General features: G+C 42.1%; 1 protein-coding gene across 2 annotated transcripts in view; it reads right to left on the bottom strand.

Annotated features, from left to right (window-relative positions):
• The window catches only part of ZNF423 (zinc finger protein 423), a 250,919-nt gene that overhangs the window by 186,636 nt on the left and 45,043 nt on the right, over positions 1–19,240 (bottom strand). For both annotated transcript variants that reach the window (XM_026675896.2, XM_087971476.1), the window contains exon 3: positions 4,813–5,013. In XM_026675896.2, the coding sequence (XP_026531681.1) occupies positions 4,813–5,013 (201 nt within the window). The remainder of the gene's footprint in view (positions 1–4,812; positions 5,014–19,240) is intronic.

The raw sequence follows: 19,240 nt of genomic DNA, 5'->3' as shown, positions 1-19,240 counted from the left end.
GAATTGAAAAAATAAATAAATCAAAGCATACAATCTCAGTCAACACATCCGCCAACTGAATAGGAAATGCACTTGATTCCGTCAGAGAAAACCTCTCTCACACACACCCTTTCCCAGACAAAGAAAAATAAAGGAGAGCCAATAGGTCATTATGGCTGCAGCTGTCTAAACTAAGGGCACAATCCACCGGGAACGTTATCCAGAGAGACACGCAGGAACAGAGATGTGCTTCAGTGCATTTGGCGCAACGCAAGATCCCAGCGGGAAGGACAAACAAAGGAAGTGTTACTTCGCATGACACAGAGCCTATTTTTGTGGCCCAGGACACCCAGTTTGGTAAGGACCAGAGGCTGGTAGCTCAAGAACTCTCCCTAACCTTCAGGTTGGGGATTTTGGGAATTGCAATCCTGGCGAATCTGAGATCAACGACGGAAGAGGAGATTTGTAGCTCACAATGTGGGATCCTTGGTGTTTTCTGAGCAAACCCCATTGCCTTCTAGTACTGATGATGTTACCTTGTTTAGTCATGAAATATCTGCAAGAAAACAAACAAGCTCAGAGAGCACACCACAATTGAGAATGCCAACTGGAAGAGGCTTCACAATTTAGAAATTTAATTGAAGCTAAGGCCAACCATGAATGTGTTGTGATTCAGGGTTGCAAAACCAGGTTTTAAATTCCCTCTCGATCTTGGACTTCACTGAGTCAATTGTTCAGCCCCTAACTTTTCTCATGGAGTGGTTGGTTGGGGTGAAAAGAGGTTGGGGAGAGAATGTATTCATCTAACTCTGGAGAAATGAGAGAACAAATCCGCAATCACAGAAACGAATCTAAGGCTCTAATGTTCAGAGGTTCTTTGTAATGATCTGTGGTCATCCAGTTTGGGGGCCTTCCACAGTTTCATAGGACCTCTAAAACCAAGTTCTAATGATTTTTGGATCCTGACGAGAGTCCAAACATCAGCTAGCAAGGATCGTGCAGGAAAGAACATGGAGGAAGATTTAACATCGCATCAACATGCTTAAAAGGTAAAGGAAAGGTTCCCCTCACACATGCATGCTCATCGTTTCCGGTTCTAGGAGGCGGTGCTCATCTCTATTACAAAGCCGAAGAGCCAGCGCTGTCTGAAGATGTCTTCGTGGTCATGTGGCTGGCAGGACTAAACCGAAGGTGCACGGAATGCTGTTACCTTCCAACCAAAGTGGTCCCTATTTTTCTGCTTGCATTTTTACATGCTTTCAAACTGCTAGGTTGGCAGAAGCTGGGACAACTAACGGGAGCTCATTCCATTACGCGGCGCTAGGGATTCGAACCGCCGAACTGCTAACCCCTTCTGATCGATAAGCTTAGCATCTTAGCCACTGATCCACTGCGTCCTCTTCAACATGCTTACTGCGATTTAAAAGCATGCCTGTGCAATGCAATAGGTTACAGCAGGGATCCCCAACCTTTTTGACGCCGGGCCCGGTTCCGGCGTCAGCTGGCGCCAGCGGCCCGGTTCCGGCGTCAGCTGGGCGCCGCCATCTTTTTTGACGAAAATCACTTCCGGTGACGTCACGAAGTGATTTTTCGACAAAAATGAGCGGCATGCGCTCTGGTGAGCTTTTTCGGGTAGAAATGGCTTTCTACCCGGAAAAGCTCACCAGCGCTGGCGCCGCCATCTTTTTGACGAAAAATTGCTTTTTTACCAAAAAGATGGCGGCGCCAGCAACCAGCGGCCCGGTAAGGCTTGTTCCGCATGACCGGTACGGTCCAGCGGACCGGCGGTTAGGGACCCCTGGGTTACAGCACACAATAACCACAACCAAAAAAATACCTTGAATTCAGCATGCAGAACTTTAGAAACAGCCACCTTCTTTAAGCTTTCTTACTGCTAAACCTGGTTTGAAATAGGTAACCTGTAAGTTGCACAGCAACGGGAGAAGGTCTCATGAAATGCTCGGGGACCCCACTTGTAACCTCATAGCATCCAGTTCATTGATGTGCTAATGTGCTACAGATACTCCACTGTCAGACTCAGAAACCAGAGAGGCAAGGAATTTATGAGTTGCCACTTTCTCCCTCTGGGTGAGAAATAAAAGACATAGAGGGAGGAAGGGACTCAAGAAATACTATCCAGTCAAGAGCATATGGGTTCTTCTGCACTTTAGGAATTAAAAGACCTCCATACCACTCCCCGCACCCACCCACCCACCCATCTCTGGAGGAAAAAGAATAAAACAGCTCCTATTTTTAACTGGCATGCGTCAAAGAGACCAAACACTATCTCGCATGAAGCAGCAAATACAGAATTAGCATTGGAAGAGGAGAGGGGAAGGGAGGGGAGAGTACAGGGAGAAGAGGAAGAAGAGAAGGGGAGGGGAGGGGGCAGGAGGGGGGAAAGGTGAAGAGAGAGGGAGAAGGGAAGACAGAGGGGAGAGGAAATGGAAGAGGGGAGGGGAGAGAGGAGAGGAGAGGAGGGAGAACAATTTGTTCAAGAAATATTTTAGTTGTTCGATTTGGCTACTAGAAAATTGGGAATGGAATGGACTTATCCCACTTTTTATCATTATGTAAGGCAGACATGCATCAAAGAGAATTTTTAAATCAGGTTTCTTCAGCTCAAGATGTTCAGTATGATCATATCTGAAGTTTTCGATCAATTTTGTTCCCTTTCAACCTATCTTTTAGAACGTGGTGGACATGTCCCTCCAGAATCAAGCCCCACAAAACTTGTCTTGCCTCGGCCACAGCTGCAGATGCTACAATTGCACAGCATGAGATTTCAAGTTCTTTTCTGAGGATGAACATGTCAACGACAAAGGTCTTCATACCTTGCTTTAGGTCCCTTCTCTAAAGCTACGCATCCCCATTTAAGGGGTTATAAGTTTAAAGCTTATAAAAATAAAAAGTGAAATGTAACAGAACCAACTAAAGGGGAATGAAGACCTCTATGTTTTTGATGGAGATTTTGCCCTGAAATATACTGAGCCACAAGGAGCAGGGTGAAAATGGCTGTTAACTTTGTCCAACACCACACTGCAACTTCCATAAACTCTAATGAATTTCTAAGGGACCGCATTGAAGGAGATGGTTCATCCTCGGCTTTGAAGTCATCGCCTACAATCTTGCCCTGATCCCAAACTGCAGGGTCAACTAAACTTCAGCATCCCTATGGAAGTCATTAGTTATACTGTATTATATTAGCTGCAGTTGCAACATTATCAACCTGAATGTATAACTTATCGATTTGCTCCTGCACAAGATTCCTCAATGCTTCAAAACAAGAAAGGGGACACCGACACGCCAAGCAGACTCAATGGCGCTGCATTCTTGCCCCATGCAAAGACAAACCCCATTCAGATGATGGGGTGGAATCTCCAGCTAAACTGGAGGGAGGCGTTAAAAGAGGGAATTGAGTTTTTAGGGCACAAGACCTCCCCCAGAATCCTTGAAACCTTATCTGACTGTTTTCCAAGGGAAAGTCTGGTGAGATTCTTGTAACATAGTGGAGTAGCAATAAAGCTTCTGTTTGGAATTGTTCACAAGTGGTTCTGGTTGCTTTCACCTGACGGATAGGTACTATAAGGTTATTCTCCAGTGCCACGGATATCTGATTACTTTCTTTCTCTTTGCTGTGAGCAGGTAAAGTCTGAAAGCATCAGGAGATCAGGAGATTCAAGCAATTCAAATTAGTATAAAGATTTATTGCAAGCTTAAGTTCTCTACAAGAATCTGACCAACTAATGGTCAAGGGAAATACACAAGAGATCAGAGAAGCATTCAAGGTGGGTTGGACTTAGATCTCTTGTGGGTGTGAAGGGACTGATGACCTATGATGTGTTTAACTCAGCCTGGTCCTCTCCTGCAGGATTCCTGACCTTGGCATAGACCAGAAGTTTACATTTTTCTCCAGAGCAGAAGTTGTACCTTATGAAGGCCACACTGCAAATGATGGGTGGACCTACTTTAGAAGGAGGAAGATGGCATAAACCTCTCCTCTAGATGCTCCTTAAACCCCTTAGAGCCTCAACAATGCATTAAACCAGGCTTTGCCCCATTCTGGTTCTGGTGGTTGAGGCTGCGCTGGACCATTGCAGAAAAGATGATGGCTGAATTCAGGATGAACCTGATGGGAGATGACCAGGCTGAGCCCAAGGGAGGAGTCAAATGTGTCATAAGTCACGAGTCTCTTAGCACCCACAAGAGATCTAAATCAAGTCCACCTTGAATGCCTCTCTTATCTCCCCCTCATTTCCCTTAACACTCAGTTGGCCAGATTCTTGTAGAGAGATTAAGTTTGCAATAAATCTTTATACTCTTTGAACTTCCTGAATCTTCTGATTTCCCCAGAGCTTGACAAACCCTCCAGGTCACATCAAGAGCTTCGTGCCTACCCTCTACAGAAAGGTCCTTGGTTCAGTTTTTGGCATTTCCTGGTCAGCCTGAAAATTGCAAAATCATGGCAAGGAAGAGAGAAAAGTTGGGTAAGTTTTCTCCCCAAACCTATCAAAGCTGGATTGGGTATAAAAAAAAGCTCAAACAACTCCCTCTATTGCTGGTTGCCTGCCTTAAAAAAAAAAAACCAATAATAATAATCATCATCTCAACTTATTACCATCAGATCTGCAACTGGAAAAGCCAAGTTGCTTTCTTAATTTTAATTTTATTGAAGAGAAGTGAACAAAGCCTACCCAAGGCACCACGGTAGAATTACATTAACAGTAAAATTACATTATTAATTCTTTAATCTCACTCGAGGCCTCAAGCTGTTGCTATGTCCAATTACTCAGCTAACCACCTGTCAGATTTGTAAAGCGAGTTTAACATTACCTCCTGGACAGTTGTGAGCTCGGTGTTCGGTCAGGTCTGCCAAAGAGTCGAAGTCTTGCTGGCAGTTATCGCAGGTGTAAATTGATTCGTCCTCCATATCTTCATCTTCCTCATTTCGTTCTTCCTGGCTGGTAATGCTGTTGCGCTCTTCCAATGCCCGGATCTCTCGTTTATCATTCTCCAGCTCTCTTCTCAAACCTCCTGCCAATGAAAAAAAAAAGGAAAGCCACCCTTAAGTCTGGATCGCTCCGCACATTTCCAAAGGAAAGAGGCAAACGGAGTGTAAACGCCTGCTGATTTTACTGGAGTTGAAGGTCCGGCGACAAAAACTGGTTATTTTAAGGGCAATTCTGTATAGCGAAAGCCACAAGCAGATAAATGCATATTATTTTGAGAGGGATGCTAGTTACAGAAGAGCTCGCATGGTGGTCACCATATAGTGTGCCAGTTGAGATGTTGACTAGGACTGGGTTCAAATCTACCGACAACCATAAAAGCTCACAGCGTGGCTTTGGGCCAGGCGTGATTGTTCCACCCAAAGGGCTGTTGCAGACAGGGATAAAATTAGGGGGTGATCTATGTTGTTGTTAGTTGCAAAGTCGTGTCCGACCCATCACAGCATTCCCATGGACAACATTCCTCCAGACCTTCCTGTCCTCTACCATCATCTGGAGTCCATTTAAGCTCATGCCAACTGATTCCATGACTCCAACCATCCATCCACTTCAGCGGTGGGATTCAAAAAATTTTACTACCGGTTCTGTGGGCGTGGCTTGGTGGGCGAGGCAGGGGAAGGATACTGTAAAATCTTCAGTCAGAGGTGGTATTGGCCAGTTCTCTGAACTACTCAAAATTTCCGCTACCGGTTCTCCAGAACTGGTCAGAACCTGCTGAATACCACCTCTGATCCACTTATCTGTGTTAGGCCCATGTTATGGTGAGATGCTCATTCATTCTCTGCTATTCCTCTTTTTGCCTTGTCTTTCATTCCTTCATTCCCTTTTACTCTCTGCCAAGCAACAGGTATCAAGGAAAGGAACAGATCTCTGCACAGAAATGTAATTTTATTAGCCAAAAATTGCATGCCATCTACCATCCTCCAGAGTCCATTTAAGCTCATGCTGACTGCTTCAGGGACTCCATCCAGCCACCTCATTCTCTGCCATCCCCTTCTTCTTCTATGCCCTCCATCTTTCCCAGCATTAGACTCTTCTCCAGTGAATCCTTCCTTCTATGTATAACTCCTTAAATATTCCAAGAATGAAGGCAAATATATGTGTCCCAGGATAATGTTGCGAGACCAAATTTGGGTCCAGAGATTTTATTCTTCTGAGCTTTTGGATTCATGCTGGAGCCCTGGACTTCACTGAAGATGGCCTCCAGCATCAATCCAAAAGCTCAGAAGAGGAAAATCTCTGGTCCCAATGACTGACCCAAATTCAATCTTGCAAGATATTTCACTCTATCTACCTATCTTTCTACTTATTTTTCTACCTGTCCAACTACCTGTGGGCCTGCTGGCCTGCCTGCCTATCTGCCTGTTCTATCTATATACCTCTCTGTCTGTCTCTGCCTGTCTGTCTATCTGTCTATTAATCGATCTATCAATCGATCTATCCAGCCATCTATTTATCTACCTATCTACCTACCGTGTTTCTCATATAATAAGGCCGGGTCTTATTTTTTTTTGAGCCCCAAAAAAAATGGCTAGGCCGTCTTTTCAGGGTGACTTAATTCCTCCCTTGCATCTTTGGGCGGGCAGGCAGTGATGGCTTGGATGTTGACCTCGGCGTTGGTGGGGCACTTCGTATCGGGGTCAACACAGGCAGCACCATATCCGGGTGTGCAACAAAAGTGCTTCCAATGACAAGCTCCCCCCCACCACCATTCCCCCCATTTCAAATGTTTTAATATAGGCCTTAATTTGGGGAAGGGCTTAATTTCATTTCATGCCTATAAAATATGCTGGGACTTCCTATTGGGGGAGGCCATATTGTTGGAGAAACAGGGTATCTACCGATCTTCCTTTCTCTTTTTTCTTTCTCTTTCTTTCTTTTTAGAATAGAATAGAATTCTTTATTGGCCAAATGTGGTTGGACACACAAGGAATTTGTCTTGGTGCAAATACTCTCAGTGTACATGAAAGAAAAGAGACATTCGTCAAGAGTCAAGAATCATAAAGTACAACACTTAATGTTAATCATAGGGTACAAATAAGCAATCAAATCATACTAGGAAACAGTCAATATAAATCATAAGGATGCAAGTGACAAAGTTACAGTCATACAGTCATAAGTGGGAGGGGATGAGCAATAAGGAGGGATGAGAAGATTAATAGTAATAGTAGTGCAGACTTAGTAAATAGTTGGACAGTGTTGAGGGAATCATTTGTTTAGCAGAGTGATGGCGTTCGGGAAAAAACTATCCTTGTGTCTAGTTGTTCTGGTGTGCAGTGCTCTATGGCATGGTTTTGAGGGAAGGAGTTGAAACAGTCTATGTCCGGGATGTGAGGGGTCTGTAAATATTTTCACAGTCCTCTTTTTGACTTGTGCAGTATACAGGTCCTTTTTCTTTCTGGTGTTCTTTCTTTCTTTCCATCCATCCACCCATCCATCCACCCACCCACCCATTCATCCATCCACTTATCTATGTTAGGCCCATGTTATGGTGAGATGCTCATTCATTCTCTACTATTCCTCTTTTTGCCTTGTCTTTCATTCATTCATTCCCTTTTACTCCCTGACAAGCAACAGGTATCAAGGAAAGGAACAGAACTCTGCATAAAAATGTTCTAGTCAGGACAAGAAACCTGTAATATTATTAGCCAAAAATTGCATGCAGTCTTTAACTCACAGGGTACCCAGGAGGAAGTTAAGGAACCATTTCCAAGTTATCAATGAGCAAGCTGGCAGTTTATCATTCTTTAATAAAATTAAAAATTGAACAGATGAACTAATTGTTCCCATATTCGAGACTGGAAAGACAATTAGCATTGTTGAGCACTCAAAAACAGGACAGCAGCCAAGAAATGCAGCTTATTTCTGGAAAATGTCAAAAACCCAGGGCTACATCTTTTTACTGAGGTTGTTTAACATCAGCACTAGAAATCAAAAAAAATTCTCAAATTTGCCCCTTCTGATCAAGCTAGAAAAAAAATTTTTTAAACCCCCTGCCAGGTCTCACAGCATGTAAATACCCTTACGCCCAAAAGGGAAATATTAAAAAATCATTTGTAAAGACTTTTAATGTATCAAAAGATGCCACCAGGCTTAAATCAACACTACAGTTTTCAGATGCAAGAAAGCACATCTCTTTGCCACCAAGCTTCATGAGGATTGCAAAGTTTTAAAATAAAAGTCTGATTTTGAAGGCACTATCAAAACCTTGTGTTTTCTTTCACAGCCTGTTTTGTGATTTCAATCAAATTAGAAAGAAAGAAAAGGAAAGAAAGCAGGTCACAGGTTCAATGGCTCTGCATTATCTTATTGTAATAATAAACTCAGTTTTTTTCCCCTTCCCCTGTATACTAATCACCAATCTCATGTTGTCATACTTACTGAATACACTTCCAAAGATTACTTAGATTCAAATTCATCTTACTTAGATGCAAATCATGGGAGATTAAATGCCAATTCTTTCTCCTTAAAGCCAGCAGGTCTGACACAGCCAAAAGTCCATAAATCTGGATGCCAACTCACTGGTTTTATAAGGTTAAAATCCATAAAATATGATCAAGTATATAAAATTAATTTAAAACAAGAACTGCCAACCACGTCTCTCTTAGGTGCTAATAGAATACAGACAAGAGACCTTTCCTGAAACCGAATATTTTCCATTGCTCCCAAGCCAGCCAGCCACCCCCCGCAAAAAAAAACAGGATTAGCAAAATTAATTCTAGGGTTCCTGTTTTTATTATTTATTTCGAAAACAACTTTGGTGCTCAGGAATATTTTGCAGGTCATCAAAGTATTTATTCACTGACTTGTTTAACTTTATGTTAAATACTGATACAAGCCTATTCCAAATGCCTATTATCACTTCTAGGCTGAGATAGGCAGCACAGAAGAGGAAGGAAGGAAGGAAGGAAGGAAGGAAGGAAGGAAGGAAGGAAGGAAGGAAGGAAGGAAGGAAGGAAGGAAGGGAGGGAGGAGGGAGGGAGGGAGGAGGAAAGGAGGGAGTAGAAAGAGGGAGGGAAGAAAGAATGGAGGGAGGGAGATGAAAGGAGGTAGGGAGGGAGTAGAAAGAGGGAGGGAAGAAAGAAGGGAGGGAGGGAGGGAGGGAAGAAGGAAGGAGGGAGGGAGGAAAGGAGGGAGGGAGGAAAGGAGGGAGTAGAAAGAGGGAGGGAAGAAAGAATGGAGGGAGGGAGATGAAAGGAGGTAGGGAGGGACTAGAAAGAGGGAGGGAAGAAAGAAGGAGGGAGGGAGGGAGGGAAGAAGGAAGGAGGGAGGGAGGAAAGGAGGGAGGGAGGAAAGGAGGGAATAGGAAGGGAGGGAAGAAGAAGGAGGGAGGGAGATGAAAGGAGGGAGGAAGGGAGTAGGAAGAGGGAGGAAGAAAGAAGGGAGGGAGGGAGGGAGGGAGGGAGGAAGGAAGGAAGGAAGGAAGGAAGGAAGGAAGGAAGGTCCACATCCCTGCTTCAGGATAGTGGTAGCCATTACCACATAAGGGTTATTTTTCCCTGAACTCCTATTCTAGAAATGATTCTGTTACCCCACAGATCTTTTTAGATTTTGCCAGGATTTTCAAATATTGCCTTGTTCCAATGACAATAAAATCATCATTTGGGGAGGAAAGATTGCAAATATTGAGAGCATTTTTTTAAAAAGTCCTTAAAAAATAAAAGCTCACAAGTTGCCATCTATTGTAAATCCAGGCTAAACAGTTAAATTGGCTACTCTCATTAACAGCCATTGTTTACCCAAGCATTTTTAATCCTTATAATCCTAACACTTATTTAAGGGACTGGCATTCTGTTTCTTTAATCTTGGATGCCATTGACAAATACCAGCTGTTCAGCTTATTATATCCTAATATTCAATGTAATATCCAAATGCCTATTTTTCTTCCAAATTACAGGAGATTAAAAATAGGTTAACAAAAACACAAAGAATATATGCCTGTGATAGGCATATTCATTCCCTACCCGGGACGATGAATGTGTCCTACATCACAATATCACAGAACAAATGACTCAAACTCTTAAAGTTTGAGATATCAAACATAATTGTTATTCCTTTTTTTTCAACAACAGTAATGGGGGAGGAAGCAAGCTTTAATACACACATACGTGTTTTTTGTTTTTTTTAAAAAAAGATGGTCCAGCGTGCAGTTAATGGTCTGGAGCTACCTAAGACTTACAAGTTAATAGAATTGATCTCGCTGTAGCCTTGTAATGAAGAACAGTGGGATAAGGCTACATGTGAACCGTGGAAAATTGTATATTGTTACCTTCTTGTGACCTCCCAGAGCTGTGGCCATTCTAACTTCTCCAAGCTGTCATTTGTGTGATGCCGACAGCAGATGGGAGAGGAGAAGAAAGGAAGGAAAGGATAATGTTGTCTTGATCAGATAGATCTGCTCAAACTATGAATATTGAAAGGACAAGATGCGATGGATGGAAACTAATCAAGGAGAGAAGCAACTTAGAGCGAAGGATAAATTTCCTAACAGTTAGAGCAAGTAATCAGTGGAACAGCTTGCCTCCAGAAGTTGTAAATGCTCCAACACTGGAGGTTTTTAAGAAGAGATTGGACAAGCATTTGTCTGAAGCAGTATAGGACTTCCTGCCTGAGAAGAGTGTTGGACTAGAAGACCTCCAAGGTCCCTTCCAATTCCGTTATTCTAAATAGTTAAGGCTCTTGCTGTTCAGTCACTAAGTTGTATTCAACTCTTCGCAACTCAATGGACCATGCCACCATCCCTGTCCTCCACTGTCTCCCAGAGTTTGCCCAAACCCATGTTCACCATGTAGGTGACACTATTAACCATCACATCATCCTCTGCCATCTCCTTCTTCCTTTTGCCTTTAATCTTTCCCAACATCGGAGTCTTTTCCAAGGAGTCCTCACTTCTCCTTTGGTGGCCAAAGTATTTGAGTTTCAGCTTCAGTATCTGCCCTTTCAAAGAACCATCAGGTGGGTTTCTTTTAGGAACTTAGGGCTCTACTAATAACATTAGAAGAGCAGGCATGATAGTTGAGATTCCAAGAATCAATAAGAAGAAACTATAAAGTGATGGTGAAATGCACATGAATGGAGAAGGACCTAGGTTCCGTTCTTTATTTGAGGTTGCTTATTGGGCTAAGATTTCAAGGTGGACATCTAGTACTACTTTCTTCCATTGTTTCTCTATAACAACATTCACAAGCAGGTGGGGTGAAAGACTGTGATTAGTTCAAAGTAATCTAGTGAGTTTCCAGGGCAAAGCATGGACCTCAACTTGGATCTTCTCAATCAAGGTTCTACACTGAAATCATATTGGAATTAACAACTTCTCTGTGGCTCCTGGAAACTTAAGAGAAATCCAAGAACTTCAAACATGTTCCAGACAGTAACTATGTACTTCTTTCTTTACTTTATTTTGCTGATCTTTACCACTGCTCCTACTTAGGGCCATCAGAGACCTCATTTTTCAGGCATGCTCTTGTTGTTTCCACTGCAAGCTAAGGAATCTTCCATACAATTTCTCAAGATTGCATCAGAGGAAAATCAAGAATTACTGAAGCACCACAAAAGAGTACACATCTTTCTCAAACAATCAGGGTTGTTTTTCCACTTCAACTCATGTAGACTTCAACTTCTGGAATTCTCAATTGCATTGATAGATCTGGAAGAAGGATAATCAGTGAACTGATATTTTTTTTTCCACCTTTCTGCTCCATGCCTGGAGAACTCACAGACTGGGGGTCAACTGAAAACAAAACTGCATTGAAATCAAACAGTTTTAATATGTTTCCAGAACAGCAACAAGAATGGGGCTAAATAAACTTTTGGAGTTAGTGGCAAAAGGAAACCAGGCTACCAAAGAATATGATGACTGGACACCATCAAAGTTGACATCAAACAGAGCCTAGAGCAACTCAAAGAAGTAGTGCAAGATCTGAACATGTGGAGAGGCATAGGATATAGAATTGCCACAGGTTGAACACAACTGAATCAATATCATCATCCTTATCCTTCCAAGAAAGAGTATTTACCGTGGTGAGATATTTATCATCAGATGTGGTGCTGGCTGTCAGCTTGGTTGGCTTCAAAACAGATTGTACAAATCCATGGGAGTCATTAGGATCAATGGCCAACCTTGATAGCAAGTGTGATTCTCTCTGAAGACATCTGCTGAAGATATCTGTTGGCTTCCTTACATGGTTGGGTGGCCACTGTGGGAAGTCTTTTGGGCTGGATGAACTGGGGGGGGTGGTCTGATCCTGCAGGGCACTGCTTAAGTTCCTATGTTCTTATTCCAGGTAAGTCTTGCCATTTCCTCTACACCTCATGGACTTCACCAAGAAGGGGAACTTTCATCAGTATTTGTGTCAATGACCCAACCAAGTAGATATATTCCATTCTGGTAAGGCACTGCCTCGAGTCTCCCATAAGTGGCTTAACCACCGTCTGTTGCTCTTCACAAACCTGGGTTCAGTCACACCACATTCTAAGCCACTAACTAGGCAACCCACATTTTGCCTTAGAGCAACATGGGAATCCAGTCTTCAGGGTGTAGGATGTTTACTTCTGGAATATATACTGTATTTTCTTTGAATTAGATTGTATCTGCACTCCTTGTCTCCCGGGGTACACACATCTATTCTTCCCTCAACTCTGCTATCTTCCATTTCTGAGAATACTTAGTTTAACAAGTAGAAAGGCTCATTAAAGCTCACTAATTTTTACATGTCACTCAAACCGCGAGTCACTTTATTTTCCATTACTGCTGAAATCTCCTACAGGAACCTTCATATTAAGTTTCTTTATTTTCACCACCAGTAACATGTCATTTTTAATCAGCTGTTTCTTTTCCTTTCCTTTGTTGCTTAGAAAGCAGTGCTCTGTTGTATCTTTATTGCTACTTTTTTTCCCCTTTTCACAAGGATATTGCCACACAAAAATTATCAGGATATATAGGCATCAAGTAAATTTCACACCCACTGTAAGCAACTTTAACATCATTAGCTTTTAATATGTTTTACATATATATATATATATTTTCTGGAAGAAAGAAGGAGGGGGATAAAGGAGGATAACCTGCTTGCAGTTATTACTTCTACTCTCCCTAAACACTTATATTACTAAAGTGAAATGCCTTCCAAACACAAAGACAGATCTGGGAAGTAATTACAGAAATGCATTCAGGGGCAATAATTCTATATTAACTGTCAGCAGAATACATCTTCTGGAAAAGCACTTGTTATGAAGGAATTATGTATGTCACAGACAGAGGTATTGAAGGCAACTGAAAATTGCAAGGATGTATTAAACTTAACTCTCAGTCCCTCATCGGGGGTCAAATTATGTTTAATTTGTTACCTTGAAGTTCAGCCAAGATGTATAAGAACGTCTGTGAAGTGATGCAAAGATGCAGACAAATTCCACCAATTTCTATTTGAGAGATGTATATTAATTCTTTTTTTAAAAAATGTAAAAACACCCCACCAGCAGAATTTGCACCTGTAACATTCAGTTTTGTTAGAGGGGCAAATTGAAGAGGAAGGAGATTTTGGGCAGAAAAGGCAGTTCTGCTTGGGGAGGGAAGGAGGAAGGGAAGGAGGAAGGAGAGGAAGGAATGGAATAGAATAGAATTCTTTTATTGGCCAAGTGTGATTGGACACACAAGGAATTTGTCTTTGGTACAAATGCTCTCAGTGTACATAAAAGAAAAGATACATTCATCAAGAGTCAAAAATCATAAGGTACAACACTTAATGATAGTCATAGGATACAGTAAGGGAGGGAGGGAGGAGAGAGGAAGGAAGAGAGGGAGGGAGGGAGGAGAGGAAGGAAGGAGGGAACCATATCTCCATGATTGTAGTACCTTATTAAGACTCACTCAACACATTTAGTTTTGGTTTGTCTGCACATCACATCAAGCAACAGATTGGGATTTTGAAATCATGTGTATCCACTTTACTATAGTGATTAAGGTATCCGGCTAGAAGCCAGGCATCAGTGGTGGGATTCAAAAATTTTTACTACCAGTTCTGTGGGCGTGGCTTGGTGGGCATGGCAGGGGAAGGATGCTGTAAAATCTCCAGTCAGAGGTGGTATTTGCCAGTTCTCTGAACCAGTCAAAATTTTCGTTACTGGTTCTCCAGAACTGGTCAGAACCTGCTGAATACCACCTCATTGTGAATTCTAGTCCTGCCCTTGACCAAAAGCCAGTGTATGACCATGATCCAGTCACTGTCTCTCAGTCCTATGAAGGAGGCAATGACAAACCACTTTCAAAATTTTATCAATAAAACTTGTTCAGACAGTTGCCAGGAGTCAATGCTTACTCAAAAGAATGTATTATCTACCTATACAGCTACCTATCTACCTATCTATCCATCCATCTACCCATCTCTATCATCTGTCTGTCATCTATCTATCATTCATCTATCTACTATCCATCCATCCTCCATCATGTCCACAGTGTTGCCTGTGTCATTTTTTTTAATGATTCTATTTTATCTCATTCCCCAAATTAAATCAGCCTGATTTCCCAAGTTTTCAGGCCACTCCTAACCTCTTTTCTCTTCCACTGGTGGGGACTGAGAGGGGAATTAATTTGCCTTTCCCACACCCATCCCAGTTAAACCCACCGGAACTGGAGCAAACACGGTCCTGCCACATGTCATTGACCTCATTACATCATCACAGGGTTTCCTGCTGTTTCTAGAAAAAGATGAGCTGGAACTCCAGCCTTGACTCATCAAAAGTTGCTCGCCTCTAAGCTATTATGGGAAGTCAGAAGTAACCTTCAGCTTCCCATCTTGCATAAAGCTACCCGTTATGGTTTAACATTACATTGGAATCTGACCACTGAAGTCTTTTGAAATTAAAATAAACCTGCCCTGCGACTGCCACTAAGTTGGGTTGGGGGGGCAAATTTCCCTAAGTGTTTATCTATAAATCTGTAATTACAGGTCTTCTTTTTGTCTCTAAAGTTGCAATTCCTTCTTCTCTCATGTCCCAGTGTGCAGAAAGCTTACCACTTCATCGCCATCACACAGGGTTTGCTGTTAGACTTGGCTAAACTACAACTCCCAGCATCCCTCATCACTGGCCCTGCTGGCTAGCCCTTCTGGGAGTTGTAGTTCAGCAACAACTGGGCGGACCAATCCTAGGTTAGGCACATCCATTAACTGGGCGAAGGCCTTCAAAGGTGAACAGAAAGCACACCACCTATTCACCAGAGTGCAAAGGGTTTGGCATTAGATCTGGCTAAATACAACATCCCTCATCACTGGCCCTATTGGCTAGCCCTTCTGGGAGTTGTAGTTCAGCAAGAACTGGGCGGACCAGTCCTAGGTTAGACACGTCCAGAAAGCACACCACTTATACATCATAGGGTTTGGCATTAGATTTGGCTAAACTACAACTCCCAGCATCCCTCATCACTGGCCATGCTGGGAGTTGTAGTTCAAGAAGATCTAGGTGCACCAGTGCTAGTTTAAGCCCTCCCATTAGCTGGGCCAAGGTCTTGAAGGGTGAAGGCAGCCGAGTGTTAACTGAGCAACGCTGAAAACACACAGAGACCCAAAAGGGAAACACTTGAAACAATTAATGGGGATCTCGCCAGAATTTTCATTAGTGATGTTTTTACTTGCCTGGGTGCTCCCTGCTTCTCATATTTCATCCAAAGATCCTTAATTGGGCCTCTGGTCTGTGAAGTAAAGTTCCTGGAGTTTTCTTGTTCTCAAGAGGGGACCCAACCAAGGTAGGGAGAAACGAGTGCTCATAATACCCTTTTTCCAGACAGAGCTAATAGCCACCATTTCCCACTAATGAAAATATGTTGGGGAGAAGAGAAAAAAGGCTGCTGTTGTAATTAAACTGAAGAAGTGTTCAATTGGTGGGGGAAAGAGAAATTAAATTTATTTACATGCTGTTCTGGTGCTGATGAAGCATTAGCTATTTGGGAGGCTCCTAATTAACCTTAATTTAGTTCACATACTTTTTTTTTTAAATCCGTCTCTCTCTCTCTCTCTCTCTCACTCTCTACATCGGGAAAACGATTGTCATTAATTATTACATACTTGCTCAATTTATATCCTGCTTTTCCAGGGAGACTAAACACTCAAGGCGGTCTACATTTTGAAGCCACCCAAAAAGGTCTATCAATAAAGGATTATGAAGACCTTCTTCTTCTTCTGGAATAAGAAAAACAAACAACCTTTACACGGGTTGTTTTTTTTTTCAGGCCCAAATTTGGGCCTTCAGCTTTCAGTTTTGAAGTTGGGCACTGGAGATGCTGAAAATTAAGGAAGGCGGGGGGAAACCACGCCTCAGAACTCGATTCTAAAAAGGAACATAACAGAGAGCTTAGCTGCGAGTAGGAAGAAATTATGCAAAGATAAGTCTTTACTTTCACCCACTAAATACATTTCCTTGTTGATGTTCTCATTCCCCAATTGCTTCTTTTTTTCCAGAGATCTGATGCCAGGAAGGATCAATCCCTCCAGACTTCATCTACAGAGAAATGTTCAAAGCAGGCGACGGAAGTGAGAAAATCCCACAGTGAATTCCTTAAGTAAACTTACTCAAGGAAGGGAAAAAAACTTACGTCTCCTGACATCCATTCTTTTTTTTTCCAGTGTCTACCTTGGCTGTCTAGACCAACATTTCTCAATCTTGATGACTTTAAGATGTGTGGATTTCAATCCCCAGAATTCCCCATCCAGCATGGCCAGTTGGGAAATGCTGGGAGTTGAAGTCCACACGTCTCAAAGTTTCCAAGGTTGAGAAACACTGATCTAGGCAATGTATTTTTCCCCTCCTTATATAATTATTTAGATACATTACACATCTTCATATGGAACACACGTGCATCTGGCTGGGCACAAATATTTCTATTTTTTCCAGGGCACCATCGTTTTGGTGTCATCTCCATTCATCTAAAGACCTTCTATTATTAAGATGAAATATGTTGTTTCCTCTTAATTTTTTTAAGGAATGTGTTTGGAGTTCCAGGAACTGCTTCCAATATTATCTTCTCCTCTACCATTCAATGATTTGGCCTGTCTAATAGGCACTTCTGATTTCTGCACATTAATTGATATACAATGGAAAGCACCAGACTTTCAGAAAGGAAGCAACATTTGAAATCATTGCTTCAGTGGTGGGATTCAATTTTTTTTGCTACCGGTTCTGTGGGCGTGGCTTGATGGGCGTGGCATGGTGTGGCTTGGTGGGGGTAGCAGGGGAAGGATACTGCAAAATCCCCCTTCCCTCCCCACTCCACTAACCTGCTTTCCAGCTCCGTTCTCCTGTGTAGGGCAACCAAAGAAGACCCAGCCGATCAGCTGGGACTCAATGGGAGGCAGAGAATAGATGGGGGCAGGGCCAGTTAGAGATGATATTTGCCGGTTCTCTGAACTACTCAAAATTTCCACTACTGGTTCTCCAGAACTGGTCAGAACCTGCTGAATCCCACCTCTGCCTTGCTTCCTATTTTTCTCAGCTCCAAACACGCTCCCTTAACTTAAATCTAACAACAATTGAACGATGGCATTGTCACCAGCTCATATTCACAAACACCACCGAAACACAATGTTTATATATTGTTGCTTTTGAATCAAATTATCCTAAAGAATAGAGAAAGTATTCATCCGTAGGAGAAGATCAATCTTGCCTGTCATAAATTGAGGGCAATATTTGGGATACCTTGAACTGATCAGACCTTTGTGGCTGCTTTCACGTATCAACTAAGCCAGGTTTGGCTTTAATTCTGATGTGTCGAATAAGCCATTGTGTCTAAATTATGCAAAAGTGAACCCGTAAATCATGAGTTCGAAGCTATAGTCAAAGGTTTTATGCCCTACACTAAGCCAAAACCAGTAAAACCACAGCATAATGTATTACGAAGTGTGAATCCTGCCAACTCTGACTTCAGGAATGAAACAAATCTCAACAAACCATGGTTTAGCCAGGAATGTGCTCCAGTAATTGGAAAAACTCAACTCTTTCGCGAACTTTCGTGTTAATCCTGCTGCAATTTGGTATTCACTGGATTTCGGGAACTTCACTTCTGAAATAAGTGAACGCATATGTTGCAAATATACAACCTTGTTCCAAAAAAATATAGTTTCAGTCCAAAAGACATCTCCTTCATTTGTCACAGAGGGATATCTTTAGCTCATGTCTATCCTAAAAAAAAAAAAAAAAAAAGATTTGGCTGATGAAAAAATTGGAAAGAAAGTAGGTGCCAGGAGAGAGAGGGAGGGAGGGAGGGAGAAAGAGAGAGGGAGGGAGGGAGAGAGACCGTATATATTGCTTAATTTCTGTCCCTTCTCAAAAACTAAGTCTGAAAGTTGCATCTACCAATCACAACAGTCAGAGTTCCACTTGCAATACTAATTTCCCTGCTTTTCTGTGCACATGAAGAGGACAAGCAAAAAAAAGATGTTTCCCATCACTGTGGAATGAAAGTAGCTCATTCTTTGAGCCAGAAGCACAGATTTGCAGAATGTATGCTTCTCAGACTCATATTGCCTTGACCAATTAGGCATTGCCTTCCATTCTCAGCTTCCCCCTAAATGACTCTTGCAATTATTATTCAAGGAACCCAGCAGCCCCCAAACTCAACAGGATAATCAGAGGAGGCGGCAAAAGAATCTGAAGCATCTTCTCTCCTTTGGAAAACATACAGACTGGATCCTTTCCTGCATGATTAAGAACTAACTGCCGGATCTCAACACTCATTTCCGAGCATTCATGACAATTGATAACCCTGAATGTGATTTCTTCATGATTCAGACTTATAAGCCATGAATTAGTATTACAGGAATCCCGTAAACGACGGCTAATTCAGCAAATGATAGTTTGGCACAATGCTTGAATTCAGGCCATGAAGAATTTAAAAAGGAAGATTGTTACCTAATAATTCTTGTTAAATGTATTCCAGAAAGTTTTCTACAACTGACTGTGAAGAAAAATCCATAAAATAAAATTGGCTAAAATTATACCATAGAAATTGACTCCTTCCTAGAGTGCATTGATGGAGTTGTAAACAAATTAGTGGCGAGACACAATTACTCCATCCTTTGGATGTTTTCAGGAAATTGGGAAATCAACCCAAATGCTTGGATAATGATCGTAGCTACTGCAGAAGATGAAATCACAAAAAATCAAGATGGTGGCAGTGATGATGTCAAGCTCACCTTTTTTTTTTACATCCATTGCACACAGACTGCAAATAACCATTTTGACTTTTTGCACACCAGGTGTGAATCTGA

Source organism: Notechis scutatus, chromosome 9, assembly GCF_049901735.1.
Source record: "Notechis scutatus isolate UNSWTSFEM ecotype Mainland chromosome 9, rNotScu1.2, whole genome shotgun sequence".
NCBI lineage: Eukaryota > Metazoa > Chordata > Lepidosauria > Squamata > Elapidae > Notechis > Notechis scutatus.
The sequence above is the reverse complement of the archived record's forward strand: the minus strand, read 5'-3'. Positions and strand labels throughout refer to the sequence as shown.